Source organism: Saccostrea echinata, unplaced genomic scaffold (assembly GCF_033153115.1).
Source record: "Saccostrea echinata isolate AGI-Se365-2 ecotype Australia unplaced genomic scaffold, CSIRO_AGI_Sech_v1 ptg000001l, whole genome shotgun sequence".
Taxonomy (NCBI): Eukaryota; Metazoa; Mollusca; class Bivalvia; order Ostreida; family Ostreidae; genus Saccostrea; species Saccostrea echinata.
Genome location: NW_026889750.1, coordinates 1,567,211 through 1,588,741, shown reverse-complemented (window position 1 = coordinate 1,588,741; position 21,531 = coordinate 1,567,211). Strand labels below are relative to the sequence as shown.

General features: G+C 35.0%; 1 protein-coding gene across 2 annotated transcripts; it reads right to left on the bottom strand.

The window, feature by feature from the left end:
• Positions 1-768: 768 nt before the first annotated feature.
• Positions 769-19,683, bottom strand: LOC133182741 (formin-binding protein 4-like). Of its 2 annotated transcripts, XM_061317598.1 has the most exons (19): positions 19,620-19,683; positions 18,352-18,435; positions 15,885-15,917; positions 15,694-15,735; positions 15,497-15,585; positions 14,930-15,203; positions 14,401-14,611; positions 13,032-13,437; positions 12,454-12,763; positions 12,152-12,330; positions 11,643-11,966; positions 11,401-11,505; positions 10,988-11,121; positions 8,322-8,456; positions 7,633-7,981; positions 7,459-7,489; positions 6,811-7,358; positions 6,438-6,601; positions 769-1,281 (listed from the first exon to the last, which is right to left on the bottom strand). In XM_061317598.1, coding segments are annotated over exons 2-19 (3,402 nt in total). In that variant the 5' UTR covers positions 18,419-18,435; positions 19,620-19,683; the 3' UTR covers positions 769-1,280. The 2 variants fall into 2 exon arrangements, with proteins under 2 accessions (XP_061173582.1, XP_061173574.1); XM_061317590.1 differs by lacking the exon at positions 769-1,281 and having other exon boundaries at positions 6,434-6,601.
• Between the last annotated feature and the right edge of the window lie 1,848 nt (positions 19,684-21,531).

Below are 21,531 nucleotides of genomic sequence, written 5' to 3'. Positions count from 1 at the left end.
AGTCCCCTACCGGCAAGTGTAATCTGGTTCCCGTTAAGAATTGTAAATGCCATAATTCCGTCAAAAATCAATGAAGCAGGACGAAATGCAAACTTGATCTATAAACTAATCAAGGTAAAGTCACATACCAAAAATCAGCTCAATATCTGAAAGCGTTTAGAAGAAAATTACAGAAAACCCCTAAAAATTGAAAAGGCCGTAATTCCGTCAAAAATCAATGAAGCGGAACGAAAGGCAAACTTGATCTGTAACTCATGAAGATACACTCACTTACCAAAAATCAGCTTAATATCTGCAAGCGTTTAGGAAATAAGTGCGGAAAACCAAGTGGGACAGACTGACAGACGGACGGACAGACAGACAGACAGACGGACGGACAGACTCAGAGGAAACCTATAGTCCCCTCCGGTTTCACCGGTAGGGGACTAATAAGTAGATGGAGAATGAAAGGACCTTAATGCTCACCCGAGTCTCATAAGACACCCTTTTTTTCTGTGCCATGTCTTCCCATCCATTCACTCTTTTCTCTCTGGGCAGCAGAACATCATTGTATCTCAAAGAAGAAAATATTTTTGGAAAACATTTCTTCAAAAATTGTTTAAAAGAAAAAAAAAGGGGGATGGATGGGAAAGGCTGTTCATTGGAAATTGACAGTGCTCAATGAAATGAGGAAATTTAGACTAAGTGGATGTCCATGCCATGGATTCCAAACCCCCAACAAAAACTTGCCCAACATATCCTTTAGTAGAAAAGAAAGGAAACAATATCTTTGTTTTTTTAAATTTTATTTAGCACAATATGTGCTGAATTCAATGTCACTGATATTCCATACATATCACAAAGCATAGTCTTACACTTCTCCTCCAAGATAAAATCTTAGACAAAACATCTCTATTTTTCAATAAAGAAAAACAATCATTCCTTCACATCAAACAAAAACTTCGAATGGTAATGAATTTTACAATTTATACCAGAGTTCATTCAAATTCTTCTTGAAAATTTCCTAAAATAAAAACTTGACAAAAATTATGAACATTGCAATGAAATTTTCTAACCTAATCAATCACTTCATGAATATGGATTAATTTTTTCATAAATCAGTCACTGGGCACTTTTTAAATGGTAGTAAGCTTGGGCACAACAATAAAAGTTCCACTTAGTCTCTTGCAGCAAACAATCACTCAGATGCACTATATTTCTCATATACACATACAACTGTTCAATAACCATCAAGTTGTCTAATTTTATCACTGTTGTCACTGTCAAAGGCTCTCTTTCACTCTGAAAATAAAGAAGACCTTTACTAAATATAGGAGAAAATATATGCATCTGCCATTTTATAAGCTAAAGCAAATCTGAAAGGAAATGTGCATTTTCATTGATAAAAATAATCCCATGAAAGAAACAAGAGACCCAAGGGCCTTAACGGTCACCTGAGTACAATACAACAATTTAGAGGATCCATAAACTGATAAATGAAGCTTTGTTGCCCAAAAGCAAGAAAAATAGTATGATAAGCATCAACAAAATAATTGGTACAGAATCTATCTGTCCCCCATTTATCACTATTACCATGTAAACTATTAAAATGTCTATGTTTAACCCCATATTACTACTTCTCACATTGGTCTCTCTTGGCCTAATTGAGGAACATTAAAAAAGATAAGTTATTTTTGCCTCACTTTTATTCATCTATTATTTCCAAGTATACCTGATCATTAAAACTATGAAAGTATACTTTTCGTATTATACAATAAATATTCTTGCATAATTCTCTTATTCTATTAAACTTTCAAATACATTATTTACAGTGATTAATTATCAAAGGTGAATGGCAAAGGGGAATAACTTTGCTCAGCAGAATACAAGTTCATAGAGCCCTGGCCAGAACCAGAACACTTGACTAAATAATCCAGGTGTTCAAAATTGTGGTAAAAATACCCTTGCATATTAAAACTTTACTCTGTTTGCCTCGAATATGCCCAGAAGCATAAGAGATTTTCAGAGAAATGCATGTTCACTATATTATTAAATAAATAAAGCCCCCCCCCCCCCCCTTACACCAGAACATCTTACCCAGGGGCCATGAACTCACAATTCTAGAAGAAGCACTTCGCTCATCATAACTATACACTTATTTCTTTGCTTTATTACCAGTAATAGAAAAAATATTTTGAAAGAAATTATGCATTTTCACTATATAATCAATAGAGCCCCCTCCCCCCCCCCCCCCCCCCTTCACCAGAACCCCTGACCCAGGGGCCATGAAATTCACAATTTTAGAAGAAGCATTCTTCCTTATCATAACCATGCATTTCCTTTGTTTGAATAATACCCAGGAGCAGAGAAGAAAATTTTGAAAGAATTCATGCATTTTCCCTATATAATCAGTAGAGCCCCGCCCTAACACCAGAACCCTTCACCCAGGGGCCACGAAATTCACAATTTCTGAGGAGGCAGCCATGCTCATCATAACTATGTACTTAGTTTATTTAATATCCAGGAGAGAGAAGATTTTCAAAGAAATAATGCATTTTCACTATATATATCAATTGAGCCCCAACCTGACACCAGAACCCCGACCCAGGGGCCATGAAATTCACAATTTTGGAAGAGGCAACCATGCTCATCATAACTATGCACTAAGTTAGTTTATTTAATACCCAGGAGTAGAAAAGAAGATTTTCAAAGAATTAATGCAAATAATCAATAGAGCCCCATCCTAACACCTGAACCCCTAACCCTGTGGCCATGAAATTCACAATTTCTGAAAAGACAGCCATACTCATTATATCTATGCACTAAGTTAGTTTATTTAATACCCAGGAGAAGAGAAGAAGATTTTCAAAGAATTAATGTATTTTCACTATATAGTCAATAGAACCCCCCCCCCCCCTTCACCAGAACCCCTGACCCTGGGGCCATGAAATTCACAATTTTGGAAGAGGCACTCTTGCTCAACATAACTATTACTTATTTACTTTATTTAATACCCAGGAGCAGAGGAGAAGATTTTCAAAGAATTACTGCATTTTCACTATATAGTCAATAGAGCCCCACCCTAACACCAGAACCCCTGACCCTGGGGCCATGAAATTCACAATTTTGGAAGAGGCACTCTTGCTCATCATAACTTTGTACTTAGTTACTTTATTTAATACCCAGGAGCAGAAAAGAAGATTTTCAAAGAATTAATGCATTTTCACTATATAGTCAATAGAGCCCCACCCTAACACCAGAACCCCTGACCCTGGGGCCATGAAATTCACAATTTTGGAAGAGGCACTCTTGCTCATCATAACTATGTACTTAGTTACTTTATTTAATACCCAGGAGCAGAGAAGAAGATTTTCAAAGAATTAATGCATTTTCACTATATATTCTATAGAGCCCAGCCCTAACATCAGAACCCCTGACCCTGGGGTCATGAAATTCATAATTTTGGAAGAGGCACTCTTGCTCATCATAACTATATACTTGGTTAGATTATTTAATACCCAGGAACAGAGAAAAAGATTTTCAAAGCATTAATGCATTTTCACTATATAATCAATAGAGCCCCACCCTAACACCAGAACCCCTGACCCTGGGGCCATGAAATTCATAATTTTGGAAAAGGCACTCTTGCTCTTCATAACTATGTACCTAGTTAGTTTATTTGATACCCAGGAGCAGAGAAGAAGATTTTCAAAGAAATAATGCTCTTTCACTATATGATCTATATAGCCCCACCCTAGCACCAGAAAACCTGACCCTGGGGCCATGAATTTCACAATTTTGGTAGAGGGCTCAATGCTCATTACAATCATGCCAACAGTTTGACTGCTCAATGTCCAGGAGTAAAGAAGAAGATTTTTAAAGATTGCATTAATTTGGGTGGTTTTAGCCCCACCCCTCAAGCCCCAGGGGGGCAGGGACCATGAAATTCACAATTTTTGTTCCCCTTCACCCATAGATGCTATATACCAAATTTGGTTGATATTGGTTGAGCGGTTTCAGAGAAGAAGCTAAAAATGTTTAAATGTTAACGCACGTTGCACAACGACAGACGAAAACGGATAGCAATAGGTCACCTGAGTGACTCAGGTGACCTAATAAAAGTGCACATTGAGATGATTGTTATATAAGGTCTGAATCACTCTGTATACAGCCTTAGTTTACACTTTCACACATACATTGTGAATGTGCTAATTGCCTCTGCACAGTAGCTTGCTTATAAAGATTTTGTGGTAATTATGACATAACACCTGTACTCCTAAGATTTTGTAGTAATTATGATGACGTACCAGCTGTACTCCTGTTTAAAGACAGTAATACAGTGTGAGATTTTGTGGTAATTATGGTGACATACCAGCTGTTCTCTTGTTTATAGTTATACAGTGCGAGATTTCATGGTTATTATAATGACATATCAGCTGTACTCCTGTTTATAGACAATAATACACTAGACAAAATTGCTAACGCACCACTTATTATTCTTATTTGTGAATTGATCATTTTCCTGATTGGTACTAGTATATAAAATATGCCATCTTTTCCAAAACAGTTTGATTGACAAATGTCTTGGTGTCATGTCAAGACCCTTAAAGGACCTTCTTGTCCGAAAACCAATTTCCCGACGTGCACTGCGCACCGTTTTTGCCAAGATATGAAGTTGGTGATTACCGATGGTGGTCCGTGAAGTTGCAACGGGAGCAGACTCCCACTTAAAAATCAAATGATATACCCTGATTGACTACCATATCGCTTATTAGTCATCCAGTGCCTTAGTGTCCCTACCAAATCCACCCAACTTCCTGTTGCCCCAATTTTGTGGAACAATCTTGAACTTATTGTGTGGTGATCACTTAATGCCGTCAATATCTATTGTAAACATTTTTATGATTGTTAATTCATATTCAACAGTTTTTCACCAGAGAAATTCATAATCATTTAATTCTTTTAATTTTTCACAAATTTCTTCAAAGGAATTCCCTGCAGACACCATACTGGCTGCCTTAGCACGCTCTTCTAGAGTCAAACGCCGCATACGGTGTAACTTTTTATCTGAGTTTTTAATTAGTACAAACATAAAGAACACAACTAACACATTCTAAGAAAAAATTAGAAAATTATTCCACCAAAAAAGTATGGATATGATTTTAATTTTTTCTATGAAGTGGTTACGCTTCAGTAAACATTGTTGTTATTTATCAGTTAAAGCATTTAAATGTCTCATTTTTTATCAAAGTAACATAATTATATATCAAAAACATCATAAACAAGTTTTGAAAAGAAAAATGTTAATTTATTTAGGTGGTGCATTAGCAATTTTGTCTAGTGTACAATGTGCCAGCTGTACTCCTGTTTATAGACAGTAATACAGTGCGAGATTTTGTGGTAACTATGGTGACATACCAGCTGTACTCCTGTTTATAGACCGTTATACAGTGTGAGATTTTGTGGTAATTATAATGACGTACCAGTTGTACTCCTGTTTATAGACAGTAATACATTGTGAGATTTTGTGGTAATTATGGTGACATACCAGCTGTACTCCTGTTTATAGACCGTTATACAGTGTGAGGTTTTGTGGTAATTATGATGACATACCAGCTGTACTTCTGTTTATAGACAGTAATACAGTGTGAGATTTTGTGGTAATTATGGTGACATACCAGCTGTACTCCTGTTTATAGACCGTTATACAGTGTGAGGTTTTGTGGTAATTATGATGACGTACCAGCTGTACTCCTGTTTAAAGACAGTAATACAGTTTGAGATTTTGTGGTAATTATGGTGACATACCAGCTGTACTCTTGTTTATAGACAGTAATACAGTGTGAGGTTTTGTGGTAATTATGATGACGTACCAGCTGTACTCCTGTTTATAGACAATAATACAGTGTGAGATTTTGTGGTAATTATGGTGACATACCAGCTGTACTCTTGTTTATAGACAGTAATACAGTGTGTGGTTTTGTGGTAATTATGATGACGTACCAGCTGTACTCCTGTTTATAGACAATAATACAGTGTGAGATTTTGTGGTAATTATGGTGACATACCAGCTGTACTCTTGATTATAGACAGTAATACAGTGTTAGATTTTGTGGTAATTATAATGATGTACCACCTGTACTCCTGTTTATAGACAGTTATGCAGGGTGTGATTTTGTGGTAATTATGATGATGTACCAGCTGTACTCTTGTTTATATATAATAGTACAATGTGAGATTTTGTGGTAATTATAATGACGTACTAGCTGTACTCCTGTTTATAGACAGTAATACAGTGCGAGATTTTGTGGTAATTATGGTGACATACCAGCTGTACTCTTGTTTATAGACAGTAATACAGTGTGAGGTTTTGTGGTAATTATGGTGACATACCAGCTGTACTCCTGTTTATAGACAATAATACAGTGTGAGGTTTTGTGGTAATTATGATGACTTACCAGCTGTACTCCTGTTTCCACTCCTCCAGCTTCTGTCTGATGGCCTGTTCACGCTCCTCTCGGTGCCGCTCCTCTATTTCCACCTCTTTCTTAACTTTCTGCCACTTTTGCACCAAAGTAGACACATTCTTCTTTTTGAGGTGCAAACCTGAGCCACTCATGGACTGCAAGAAGATTTCCATTATTTTCCATTAAAGTATTTACATTTAAATGTGACATACATGACACAGAAGCAGTACACAAAGTCTTTTCTTTATTTCAACAATTCAGTGAAAGTAGAATCAATATCTTTTGTTCAATATAATGTTCTACAATAAATCTCCAAATCATGACTGCAATAATTACAATTTATAGTTCCCATATAGACCAGTACCTTATCTTTCTTTTTCTTCTTTTTCTCACTAGAGATCCCACTACTGCTAGGTAACTCAAGCTGTGCTGAAGTGACGTCGCCTGACACACTCTCCTGTACTGGCTCAGTACCAGACACTACTTCTGAGGGTCCTGGTTCCTCCCGTGAGAACACCTGAGGGGGACGAGCAATCACAACTGGTTCCTGTGAGACCGACACTGGCTGTGCATCGCTCCTCTCTGATGTATATGAAGATTCCACTGGAATCATGCCGACATCTGACGAGTACATACTGCTGGCTACACTGGAGTGCACCATGGGATTGCAATCTATACTGGAATAGGGCAAGGAATGAGAGCTCACTGCCATGGAAATACTAGCATCATAAGCCTCCATGGGGACATCACACGCTTCCTCTGCTGGTGGGGGTGGAGGAGGTGGTGGGGCAGTCAGCAGCAGATCTAGGTCAGTGCCTGGGGGAGGGGGTTCTCCCTGCATGACTGATGCAGCAGCCACACTGCTAGTGTAGTTATAACTCTCGGAGACCTGGGCCACACCTATGGAAGACACTAGGGAGGAAAGACAATCATGAATGGTAAGAAACAGAATAGTGAAATCTGCATTGATGAACCAGAACCAAAAGATATCTTTAAAGTATAAATTAAATACCTGGTGTTGGATGTCCATACTTTGATTTTCCCTGAAAGATAATACAGCACTTGTTTACAATAGAATACATATCTTATTCATTACATTGACAACTTAAATTATAATTATAGATGAAGATTAATACAATTGTAGCTGAAACTCATGCAAAAATGTAACAAATCATTACAGCACTACCATAAAGATTTCATCCATGACTGATGTAATAGAGGTGGTATCAGGCAGGCCTGCTTCACTTGTGGGCTGGATGGTAGAACTGACAGGTTCCCCATCATTGCCCTGGCTGATCTCCGCGGATTCCATTGACTGATCCTCAATATCCATGCTGTCTGAATTGTCTCCAAGTGGTTTGTTATCATTAGTAGAATCTAGGAAATTCTCTGTTCCATGAGAATTTTCTGACTTTTGATAGCCAGGTGTTTTTGATTTGATCTCTGAGTCAATGGTGGAGCTGGAGGCTACCTCCTCATTGCGATACCCCATGTCAGATGCTCGACTTGTGTCTTCATCCAGATCTCTAGGTGGACTGAAATTCAGAGAAGACATCCGAATAAAAATATTCAAGACTGCTGGGTAAATAACATATTTATTTATATGAGAGCAATGGACCAGTTTATCACCATACTCTTCAAAGAAATAAATCTTCATTGTCTTTTGACCTCACTTTAAGCTTTGGAGATAAATTGAAAAATTTGTGTTTGACTACATTTTATATACAAGCAGTAGCAGTTTGGAGTTTTCTTAGTCTTGAGAAGAGAACCAGGATTTGCTCAATATATATTCCAAAATTTATGCCCATATTGTATTCCCCTTCTGATAACAGAATCCAGATATAAATACTCTGTCAGATGATTCTATTGGCTGACCTATAGGATGAAGAGTGTTGTCTCCCTTTGTCTGCTCCATCATCTGGCTCCTCCTCCTCTTCTTCCTCTTCGTCCGGATAATCCCACTGTGTTCGACTGGTTTTCTTGTTCATGTAGAAGTATCTCCTGTAAGCTCTGTGAAGGGAGATCACCCAGCACAGAAAAAGAGATAAAAATCAGTATCTTTCTTTTATTAAGGCTTCATTGCTTGTGACAGCTCATCTTTTTCACACTCACATCTTTGTGTACCTTTCATACAAACCACTCTGCATTCAGGAGACTTGTCATTTATTTTCAAATGTTTTTTTTTTTTTTTTTTTTTTTTTTGCTATTTAGAACTGGACAAAATTCTGAATGATATATTAACTTGCAACAAGAAAATTAGAAGTGCAAGTTACCATACTCAAATTGAGAAATTTTTGTAAAGATATAATGTTTGCACTTTGACAGATTAATATGCCAAACTTGTTTAAATAAACAAACAGTTCAAAAATATTCTTTCAATTTTAACTTGTTAAAACAGAAATCACATGACAAACAGGAAATCATTTTTGATCATGATTCTTCTTTAAGTAATTAATCATTGATGTAATCTAGTAATCACCGATGTTTGATAATGAAATGAAAAAGTGTAATTTACATAAATTCTTTAAATTATTTTGATTGATTTTTCAAGGGAGAGAAAACAACTTGATTTTTATGCATATCAAACATCACTTCAAACATAAATGAGAACATGTTTATAATGTATCTAACCCACATTCAACAAACATGTACATGTAATTTCAATTATCAAAATTGTTTGAAGGAAAATGTATAGTGAATAAAAATCTGTCAGATAAGAATTCTAGCATGCATTCTATTTTGCAGTAAAATTATTTTGTTGCAAAAAAAGAATCTAGAGACATTACATTTCAAAACAATTTTAAACTGAAAACAGCTTCAGAACTATTACTAATAGGTATCAATGTAATACTAACTGGTTCACATTGGGAATAAATTACTTGGTAATAATACCAAAATTTTTTAATTCATCCAACACTATTTGTCAAAGATATACCAGTATATTTTGAAATCTTTTGTTGACATCACTTCAAAAACTGTGTAAAATCTGTATGTCAGCTTAAAATCTGATACAAGGATCACAACCAGTCAACCACTAAGGGTTTATCTCATGAAATATGTTCTCATGGCCTTGAATTTTAAAAGTAATCACATCTTGGTTTCTTACAAAAAAATTAAATTAATTCCAGTCAATATTTCTAGAGTTATGACATGGACACCATTTCTCTATCTCATTGCCCAGTACCATGACCTTGACCTTTGAGTTGTGACCTTGACTCAAGACTTTAGGTCATGGGCAACAATAAACTCAAGTTTGAATTTTTATTTGATCAATAGTCCAGAAGTTAAGGCCCAAACATAATTCTCTGACAGACAGAGAGAGAGAACCAGGCCAAAACCAACATCTTCTCCTCCCATGGGAGAGACACTAAATGATCAGAAAGAGATAAATGACAAAGAAAAATGAATATAAATATAATATTATATCAAATAAATTAAAATCATACTAAAGGAAGACATGATGCAAGTTTAATTTTGTTACATTTCAAAAAAATCCAAAGAAAATTTATATGACATACAAAATTTAAAATTAAAAAAGGTATTTTTTTAACCAATAGACTTATTAAAGTTTTATAGATTTAATTTTCAATTTGTGCTTTATAATGAAAAGAAATTAAACATCTTTCTCAAGTTTATTAAACCTTATTTTCATGTGTACAATGTTTAATGATATTTGGAAAAAATAAAGCCCAATTTTCTGTGCAAGAAATGGAACATCAATTTTTTTTTATTAAATGACGACATCTACCTGTAAAGAAAGCTGTGATTAATAGCTGAAAAATAAATAGCATTAAATATAACATTTACAGACTTAACTCAAATGAACGAAATATGTAAACTTACTTGTACAAAGTATATATAGGTAAAATATCTTGGGGTATTCATTTTCACTATATTCAAGCTCTAGACAAAGTTTCACAAGTAAGAATTCAAACAACCTTGGTTAATTGCCAAAGAAAAACTTAGTGAAATGATATACCCATAGATTATACCCTTTTACATCAGTAAAGAAGAAGTTCATCTTTTTTGATTTACATGTATTTACAAATGTATATTTTTGCTCAAGATAAAAATAGAAATTTTATGCAACTCACAAAAAATATACTTTGTCCTTACTCACCACAATACAATCAGAGGATATCCTGTTGACCCCAGTTTCCATGACAACCAATGTGAACTCTCAGAACTGGGACATCTTTCTCTATCTTCTTTATCACCAACTTTTCAGAGAATTACTATGAGAAATGGCCATATTTCCTACCCTTCACTGTCAACCATGATGTGTCTACTTGTCATATGTCAGATGTCAAAGATGGTCATGATATCAAGCATGGACCAAAGTCTGTTCACTTCACAATTCAGACTGGGCTTCAAAAACATTTTTCTCTCGAATTGGGGTATTTTTAGAAAGTCCTCACGTGGACAAGCATGAAAGCATAAATGTCCAGATGAGTCCACTGATCAAATGTAGGGGGGAAAACAGCTTGCAGGCAGACAGGTCCACGCTGGTGGGTACGAATAGTGCTACAAGATAAACGTACCTGTCCCAGTGGCACGACCATCCAGGTGGCGCTGCACTCTGCTCATACTGCTGTAGCTGACGATTTGCCTCTTCCAGCTTTATCAGGAAGTACTCCGTCGACAATCCACCTGACTGCCAGTCTTGTTGTCTTGTCTAGTGTGATAATTCCAAAAAGTTGATTTTATTTTTCTATCATTATGTGTACATATACGTACATCAAAGCACAGACAAGGTGAGATTTTCCCGTACTCAAATAATTTTGAACAAGTACATGTACCTGTATTTTGTACTTTTGTGTCAATTTATTTTCAAACAAATAATCTTGACACATCAAGAAGACAAAATAGGAATTAAAAGTTTCAAGTTTTAATTTTAAAATGAGTTTAACATGTATCCAAAAAAAAAAAAACCCAGCTATGACTTAAGATTTACCTCCAATTCTACCAACAAGATCTGCAGTTTGGAGAGTCCCTTCTTTGTTACCTCTAAGAATTCCAGTTTACTGAGAGCTAGTTCTACCAACTCTGAGGCCTGCATCTGTAAAACAATCGTATTAAATACATGTATATTATAAATCCGTGAAATACTTTATGAACATGTATAGGATACTTACATAAATTGTGACATGAAATGATACCCTGTTATTCAGCTAATCACAGGTCAGTAATTTTTACCTTGAGATTGGCTAACTGCACAGCAGTTAGATGACTCTCCCCAAAGTTGGCCCCCTCTTTCTTAACAACCGGTGGAGGGGGCTCAGACTTCTTTATGATTGGTGGTGGGGGAGGGGAGACAACTTCCTTCTTCACTGAATCCTCTGCCTCTTTTTTGATTTCTGCTTTTTCCTCTGGTCTTTCTTCAGATCCTGCCTTTTTTGTTGATTCCTTAGGTTTCTTTTCATTTTCTGTCTTTTCTTCCTTTTCTTCATCTCTCTGCTTATCTTTCTTTTTATCTTTCTTCTTTTCATCTTTCTCTCTATCCCTGTCCTTATCTTTATGCTGGAATAATTTTGCAATATTGATAGTCAATAATGGACACATGAAATACATCTTTCATTACTAATATCAAGACAAACCACAGGACAATAAACAATCAGAATTTCCTTAAAGTTCGTGGAATGAACATCAATATTTATATGTATATTGGATTACAAGTGAGCACAAATAAATGTCAGTTTTCCTACTCGTTTCTTTTCATCTCTCCTTCTGTCATCATTTTTGTCTTTTTTTCTGTGTTCATCCCTTTTCTTTTCATCTCTCTTTCTGTCTCTGTCCCTATCATCCTTCTTGTGCTTCTTATGATCATCTCTTTTATGTCGTGTATCTCTGTCATAATCTTTATCTGTACTGCTCCGCCCCTGACCTGTACAACAGCAACATTCTAATCTCATTTATCTGGGCATATCATTTTTCAACTAAATTTTAAGTATCACAGCACAAGGTAAACAAATTATAACTTCATGTTCAACATAGAACTAAGACCCACTGTCTCGCTCATCCCTGCGGCTTCGTCTCCCATGTTCATACTCCATAACTTTGGTTCTTTTGCCCTCCCAGTCCCCATGCAATGAAGGGTCCTCTGGAGTGGGTCTCTTCCTGGGGGGACCCACCCTCCTCTCCAGCTCCCTGGCCATCATCTCCTCAATGGCGGCTTTCCTCCTGGCCTCCACTTCCTGTTTCTGTTGTACCTGTTCTCTCATGGCGTCCACCAGGGATCTGGTTTTAGGGAGGTTTGATTTCTCTTTGTCGGCTTTGGCTTCTGAGGATCTTCTTCTTGACTTGTGCTCTTTGTGTGACTGTAACAACAGTAACAGTAATACATGTTGACAAGATGGGTTTAGAATATTCTGCTGTTAAATTCTAATGTAGCAAAACTAAGAAATTTATGGTATGTGACATTAATATTTTCGAAGAGGATGTAATTCCTAACATTACTTATGAAGTAATGATAAAATACATGTATAAGATGAGATATGCAGGTATGTGTTGCCAAAAATGTTTCTTTAAAATTGTGCAACAAAGACGTAATTTTCTCATGCACTTAATAACATTTATCACACAAACCTTTTTCTTTTCCAAAGCCAACTCTAAAGCTTTGTCAATATCATCAATGTCAAGGTCATCTGCATCTTGGTCCTTACTACGTTTGGAAGACTTCTTTGTGTCCTCATCACTGTCAGAATCTTCACTACTGTCTGTGCTACTCTCAGCGCTGCTTCCTCCATGATAGGCCACTAGCTGAAGAGTCTTGGATTTGCTGTTGGTACTGTCTGGAAGGATGGAGGCTGTGGAATCTTGTTTGTTTTTTAATATCCCCGACTGAGCCTCAGCTGTCTCTGGAATGACCTCTGAACTTGAGGAGACTGACTCCCCTGTTGTGTTGTTAGTCTGGCTTTCTGTTAAGGCAGTGGTTGTAGCACCAGTTGATAAGCTCTCAGTTACCAATGTTTTAGGGGCAGGAAGTGCTGGTCTTTAACATAAAAGGATCAATATAGGGTCAATATAAATTATAGTAAAGATTGACGATAATAACAAAAACAAGTGAAAAACACACACAGTGTAGAAGACGAAACACTTTAAACGCTGATTTTTTTTTTCATACAGTTTGTAAGACAAATTAAATTGATAATTGCTAATGACTCAAATATTTCAAGTTTTTGTAAACCAACATTTTAAAATCTGAATGAATGAAATCTGGGATATTGCTATATGTATTGTTATGCTTCCCATTTGTTTCTCCATATACATGTAGTTGATATATCATTTTCAAACATGTATCATAAAGGCAGTATGCTAAAATTGTGCATGGTTATCCATCTTCTTCTACTCTATGTGACTAGTCTTTGAAATGCTTTTGGAAATGAAGTTTGACATGCAAGCATGGAGTAACTAAGACTGTGATTTCATAATCTCACAGTGACACTTTGTAAATAATTATGTTACCAGCTAATCAATTTGGAATTAAAATGAGCATTCATATGCACCGAACATCATAGGACAAACTACTGCACAGATCTCCTCATAATGATATTGTGTTTTGCATGTACATGTCAAAATATAGTTGTCTGGTTATAACACATCTGTGAAATCATTAAAATTCTTATGTACATGTATTTTCTACAAAAGGCAAGATAACTCTGGAAAGTTTGCTTTGGTTTTAAATGAATTATCTTTCCTAGTCTCAGTATTACCTGGCCTTCAGTAAAAAATTAGACATCTACAAAGACATCATTCATAGCACAGTGTTGAAAACAAGGGATACCGAAAATTTAATGATTCAACATGTGCACTCTTACTTGGATCAAGCACTGTGTGTCAAATCCTGACTACATACACATTGTTTGTGCAAAACATGATATCATTATATGCATCTATGAGCCAACAGATATCAACCCCCACTTCACCCCCACCCAAGCACTCAAATTAAACTCACCCTTCTGGTTCTTTGGCAGCTGTCTTAGCTGGAGGTTTGACCTTGCCCTCTTTCTGAAGTTTGGCCACTTTTTCCTCATAATCTTTGTATTGAAGAAGGTATCGAGTGTAGTCTGGAGGAATTTCCCACGTCACCTCGTTAGTGACCGTGTTCCAGTAATAGTGAAAGCTCGTATTCTCGTCCAATGTCTGCTGCCACACTGTGGTAGGCTCTGATATAAAGAGAGAAAACTATTACTGTTTAAAAAGCAAAGTTCTAGCAATTTTAAGATATTATTTTGAAGTTAGAGAATTGTACATTTTACCTTAATGTCAATCCACAAATTAAATGAAAGAGGAACCTGAAGTTTCATAACAAAGAAAACCCCGAAACAAAAACATTCCACAAAAACAAATATTTCTCCTCATTCAAAATAAAACCACACAATCAACTTTTTTTTCCAGGATTTAGGAGTCGTTACCCCAAATTCTCATGAGAAATTTTCACAATAAAACCAAAATACACCTGTAACTGGATAAGTAACACTAACCTTCAGGCCACTCTGTTTCTTCTGTTACAGTTTTGACCGCCTCTTTTTTCTCCTTTGGTCTAACAAATTCAGACTCTCCTTTAACAAACATGCTCTTGTATGCATTCTTTGATTTCTTTGGGACTGGTGTTTCTGGTTCCAGGACCTCTTCTGCGAGAGACTTGCTGGCATTCAGAGCAAAAGTTGGAGGAGGAATGGCCATACCCCCTCCATTTTGGAAGCTTGGTCTGGCATCCGGATCCTCTTCCGCCTCAGGTTCTATGGACTGGATTTCCTGTAATCATTAATTAATTTAATATACTTTTCAACAATACTCAAAAATCTAATATGCAGCAATGAAGCATGTGTTTTTTTAGCAACACAAAAAATATCATGAACTAAGTATCATTATGATTTAAGAGGCATATTTATGTAATACAACTCTATATCAAAACATATAGACTTTATTCTTGACAGAAAGTGTCGCTTTGTGAATTGCTATACAGAGTTTTCTCCAAAATAAAATATTACAGAGATGTAAACATTAGATTGGCAGTAACTACAAAATAAAATCACTCAATAACTTACAGCAAGAAAGTCTGCAACCTTGTCATCAATATCTGGGGTGTCTGGTGGCTTTCTCACTGAGCTGGACGCCTCAGGAGCACCTCCATTATCTACAAAATATAATCCTCTTTAAAAAACCCATAGCAAAAAAAAAAAATAATAATAAAGAAAATATGATCAATTAAGATAAAATAAAAATCAAGGCTGATAACTCATACCTTGTTCAGTTTCCATGTCAGATCCACTGTTATTTTCTTCATCTAAAATACATGTACACTGTATTATCATAATTTGATAAAATTATATGCAATGAATCTCTCTCATATCTTCAACAAACTTCAAAAATAACTTTCAATTTCATTAATTCTTCTAATGAAGTACACATTATGTATAAGGGGAAACAACTTACCATCTTCATCCGGTCTACTGTATCCGTATTTGGCTAAAAAAAAAATTGTCAACATTATTTATGTAAAAATAAATATTTAAGTTTCAAGTGACATAATTACAGAAATAATCTTTAGGTTTTCATTTGAGAAAAGGTATATGATAAGGGCAAGTTTGGATATATGAATCAAATTTGAAGTCCCAGTAAAACTCAGTCCAAGTGTTTTAATATAAGTTATATAACTATTTATATGTATATGTATATACATGTATGTACATTTCCAGAGAACTTTCATTTTTAGAAAAAAACTACTACTGCTTAGGATCATGTCAAAATCTTCTTTACATCATAACTGGGATAACATTACATGTATTATGAATCATGATTTACAAGGAAATATCAAATTATTCAACATTATCTTAATTGGTTGTGTTTAATGTACAGTTGTTTTATAGGAAGCTCAAACTACATGGTTGAAGTTCCAAAAGTTCTTGGTCTTGTTTAATTTGTATTTCTATGCTTTTCATATCAGTGGTACCAAAATTCAGAAAATGTGAATGGTATACAGCTGTGGGTTTTTTTTCAGTACTTTGGGACTGGGGGCTTGGGCCTTCAGAATGGGGAATTTCAGCGTCAATTAGGCTAATTAAATTGGGAATCTCCCAGAAAACCCAGTCACTTAAAAAGCATTGTCAAAAAGCTTTGTTTTTGTCTTTGTATTACTTTTACGAACAATTGTTATAACAAATCAAGACTATTCTTGGTAACTATGAATTATCTAATTACTTGCATCAAGAACAAAAGTGGTATAAATTATCTAATGAAGAAATCCAACATGGCTGAACAACAAAACCTGCCTGAACTTCACTGAAAAACATGCAATAAACAAACTGAATTTGATCACATATTTTGTAAGTTTTTCTTTGGGAAAACTTCTACTACAATTTGGGAAAATACAGGCATATTTTGAATTGGGACTGGGGCCGAATTTCAAATCGGGCCTAAAAAAAATCACTGTACAGGCACAGGGATGTCAACTATAACAACCTCTTATTTTCCTAGTTTTGAATTTCAGTATCAAGTGCCCAATACTGTTGCTGACCCAATAATTAAAGTCAGCAGATCAAAATTGTTCTTGAAATATGCCTTTAAGAAAATTCTACATAAAGCATGGAAACAGCACTTGTTGATTTAAATTATTTTGTTTCTGAAACTAAACAGTATGCAAAATTGAGCATTTTATGATTAACTTTTCAAGATATGCTTTATTAAAATTAAATCAAATCTCTGAGACACAATTATCATATCTTTGCATGTAATTTGTTTTGGTAGTGTCTTCACTTCTGCCAGCTTTTCAGGTTTTTGCATCCCGTAAAATGAAATTATTCAAACTTCAAAAAGTCATGATTCCAAACTAGGAAAACAACATGTGGTTAGTCTGGATGTTATGATTACATTTAAAAGTCAATTATTATTTATTTTAACTTGTTACAATTATCCCAAATATTGATAACATACTCAATCTGGATTGACACCACTGAAAGCTTTGATTTAACGCATTTAATTACATACTTTCGTTTTCTATGACTTGCACTTGCCCTTATTCAAATCTTGGTCATTGTTTAAAATTGTAAAAACTGTGGAAAATAATCATGTTTATGTTACAAGGACACTACACGGGGTAGAATATTCATCCTTTTACTGTATTTACCTTATAAGAAATTTTTTAACCCATCTCTGTTTTTCAAGAATATTTTAATAAAAAAATTATTTGATGCTGGCAAATATTTGTTACTAGTAAAACAACTGTACGTAGCAATTAAATGAAAAATTACTAGTCCATATTTCATTAAAACAAATATACAATTTGCAGCTAGTATCTGTTAATCATTCATGTCATATTTTCCTACATTCAAATAATAAACATGTTAAACTGTGTATGGTCAGATCAGAGACATAAATAACAGAGATTCACAACTGTTTGAAGTCTCGCGCAATCTTGTGGTCCCCTATTGTTTACTTTTTCCAAATCTCGTGCAACTTAATTAAATCACATCAAACTTTAAAATTATCATGGATAACAGAGTAAAAATTTTTAATCTATATTAACAAATTATTCAGGATATTATATATTTGTAAGTTTCTTTATCTCAATCAATAACAAAGGAGAAATCTGAAATTGCAACAGTCGACTCTTGGTCGACCATATCGCCGCGATTTTACCGACTTTTCGATCATCAGTGATCACTGACCCCTTTAATTTTCATAGTTTGCTTTTAAAATAAAAAACTTTACAAATCATACACCCTTATATAATCGAATTAATATTAATTTTACTTTAAATAGAAATACAAGACCAATAAAGAGTTTTTCTTACGATAATAACAGGACCATCACATATTTCGGTAAACAAACATGTTAATGGCGGAGTTAGGAATCTCTGTTATTTATGTCTCTGGTCAGATAGTATAAAGTAACTATATCTTACCCAGATAACTCTCTTGGTTGTCATTTAGCTGTAGAACATGTCTTCTTCCCCCTCTTGTGCGACCCATTCTTGATAAATAAAGCCCTTAATTAATATATCAACACTGTGATACAAAAATTAATTTCTTAAATAAACAATGTCAATGATTTTTCTACACCCAATTTAGGTCCGAATATCGGCCCTTTCCCCTATAAAAAATTACCGATTTTTTCCCAATTTCAATTGCATTTTTCCCAAAATAAAACCGATGTTGTTTTTGTTATATTGAATTTTTAAGTACAACTTATATAAAATGGAACGCTATTATTCTCGGTCATTCAGACTCTTAAAATAATAGTGAGGAAGAGCAGATTATTTTGTGCGTTTACAAGACATAGAAAAACATATGGATCGTGTCAAACGTCAAACTTCTGTGTAAATACATCGTAAGAAAGTGTAAGATGCATGTGAACCAGTGAAACATAGCTTTATTTGTAAATCCAAGTACTAGAAATTCTACAACAAGCATCCCTTATTTAACAAAAATCAAATTTCCTACACTCGGCAGATGCAACTAATATTGCAGGGTAATTGCAGAAATATGATTAGGGTGATTTAGAAAGCTTTAATAATGAGTTAGAAAAAACGATTTGTCAGATTATTCCATCTTCAATGCCTATTATGAGTAGGATTTTCTCTTATGTCTACCATTATGGTAAAAAAAAAAAAAAAAAAGGTAATGCATGTATTGGACAGTCACAATGACAACTTTCAAAGATTAAAAAAAAGAGTTAAAAATGTAGAACTGTGTCTAATTTGTTATTTTGTAGTAAATATTTTTAATAAATGATCTTACATTTACAGTAACCTATATATTTTATTTTACCTGTCAATTAAGGTTAATTTCAATCTTATTGATTTTTCCCAATTTGACACAAATGTCGATGATTTTTCCCAATTGTAAAGGCTCTGGCTCCGTTTAAAAAATGTAGAAAAACCACTGAATGTAAGTAAATGTGATACATATATATGGCTCAAAAAAAGTTCATGGTGGTACAATGTCATTTGTCCCCATGTTTTATTCCATAAGTAGCTTAAACAAGAGATTTTTTCTCCCTCTGAATAAAACTCTGAATGGGATACCCCTCTTAATAATGGTCGCATACATCAATGCATGTGAAGTTCATCATGTCGGCAAACATGTAGGCCTACACATTTTTTTAAATCCATGTTTCGCAATATTTTCGTGCATAACAATAGGTGCTGTAGATTAAACTGTATAGTCTTACCTTTAGTATGGGGGAAATAATTCAAAGGCTGCTAACAATTACATGGATACAAGTAATTTGGGGAAAAACATCTATTTTTATCATTCGAGAAAAAAAAATCGGTCAGCATGTCAGCACCTAGTTATTGTGTTTTCTTACGGCTAACTTGATTGGTCAAGATGAAGGAATAAATAAGAGTCGAAACAATGCAAGTGAATATCCGGATGATAAATGAGCGACCCAGGCCGATATCCAAGGTCTAAACCATTACATTCCTTCCTACCTTAATCAGTCTGTTAATTGTCTTCGCCCTTGAAAACAACCCAAGTTCTAGCCCCTGACATGATTTTCTTAGATCTCATTCTGCAAGTCCACGGCACCAAATTATGTAGGGCTAGGGTGAAAATGAAAATTCTAAAACCTTATTGCTCATTGAAAATATGAACTGGCCAGGCCCAAAGTGGGGGGGGGGTCCAAATTCCAAAAAAATCTGACAAGCAAATTAAAAAAAAAAGATAGAAAAAAGAAAAAAAAACAAAATTGAGAAGAAGTGGGAGAGGGGAATTCCAAATTCCAAGACCTTATTGCATATCTACAGGACATGTAATTAATCATATTCAAACAGATGAATCGGCTACTGTAAAAAATGTAAAAGGGAGTTCGAGGAACCAGGTATTTGTTTCTTGACTCCCAGTCGCCTACAGAGTGAAAATCGAAATTCTGAAAACCTGAAGCTTATTGCACATCTACTTGTCTACAGGACACTCTCAATCGAATCCTAAAATATGAATGGGCTACTGCGAAAAATGTAATAGGAGTTCAGAGAACCAGGTTTTTGTAGAAAAAAACACTTTTTCCACATTTGACCCCCAGGGTAAAAATAAAAATTTCAAAATCTTTTTGCGCATGTTCAAGGCATCACCAATTCCAAATCATATTCCAAAAGATGAGTTGCAGGCGCGGATATTTTTTTTCCAGGGGGGGGGGGGTCCTACGAAAGCCTATTAGGATCAAACTACGGTAAAAAAAAAAAAAGAAAAAATTAAAAGGCGTTATAACGCCTTTTCAAAAGGCGTTATAACGCGAAAAAAGGCATAATAACGCCTTTAGAAAAGCCGTTCTAACGTGGAAAAAGGCGTAATAACGCAAATAAAGGCGTAATTACGCCTTTCCAAAAGGCGTTATAACGCGAAAAAGGCGTAATTACGCCTTTCCAAAAGGCGTTATCACGCCTTTCCAAAAGGCGTTATCACGCCTTTCCAAAAGGCGTTATTTCGCCTTTCCAAAAGGCGTTATTACGCCTTTCCAAAAGGCATTAATACGCCTTTCCAAAAGGCGTTATTATGCCTTTTGAAGAGCCATTATTATGTCTTTAACAGATCCGTGCTTTTGAAGGGGGGGGCCTCCCATAAAAATTGACAAGCAAACAAAAAAACAAGAAACACCCCCCCCCCCGAAAAAAAATAATAAACTGCCTAAACTCGAGGGGAATCTTTTTCTAGCTTTTCGGTAAATCTTTTTTAAATGCAATGACTTGCCCGAGTTTAACTATACTGCAACAAAAGCAATCAATAAATGATTTTTTATATTTAAACTATAGCAAGACTATGCTCCCAAAAAGTGGGGAGGGGGAGCCCCACTCGCATTCGTACTACCGGTCTGTTTGAAAAAGAGTTATATCCAAAAATGGAAAGGCGTTATTTTAAAATAATAAATATATGAAAGATTGAACCAAAGCCTTTCTATTTATGCAATATTTAGATTATAGTTTTAATATTATAAATTATATTATAAATTATAGTATTTTCTATATTCCTGCACATCTCGCAGACAGCTGTTTGCATGCGTATTAAGAGAAGTCAACACTCTACTTTTGAAAATCCAGGATATAGGCAGAGCCAGTTTTGGGCTTTGCTAGCCATGTATTAAAAAT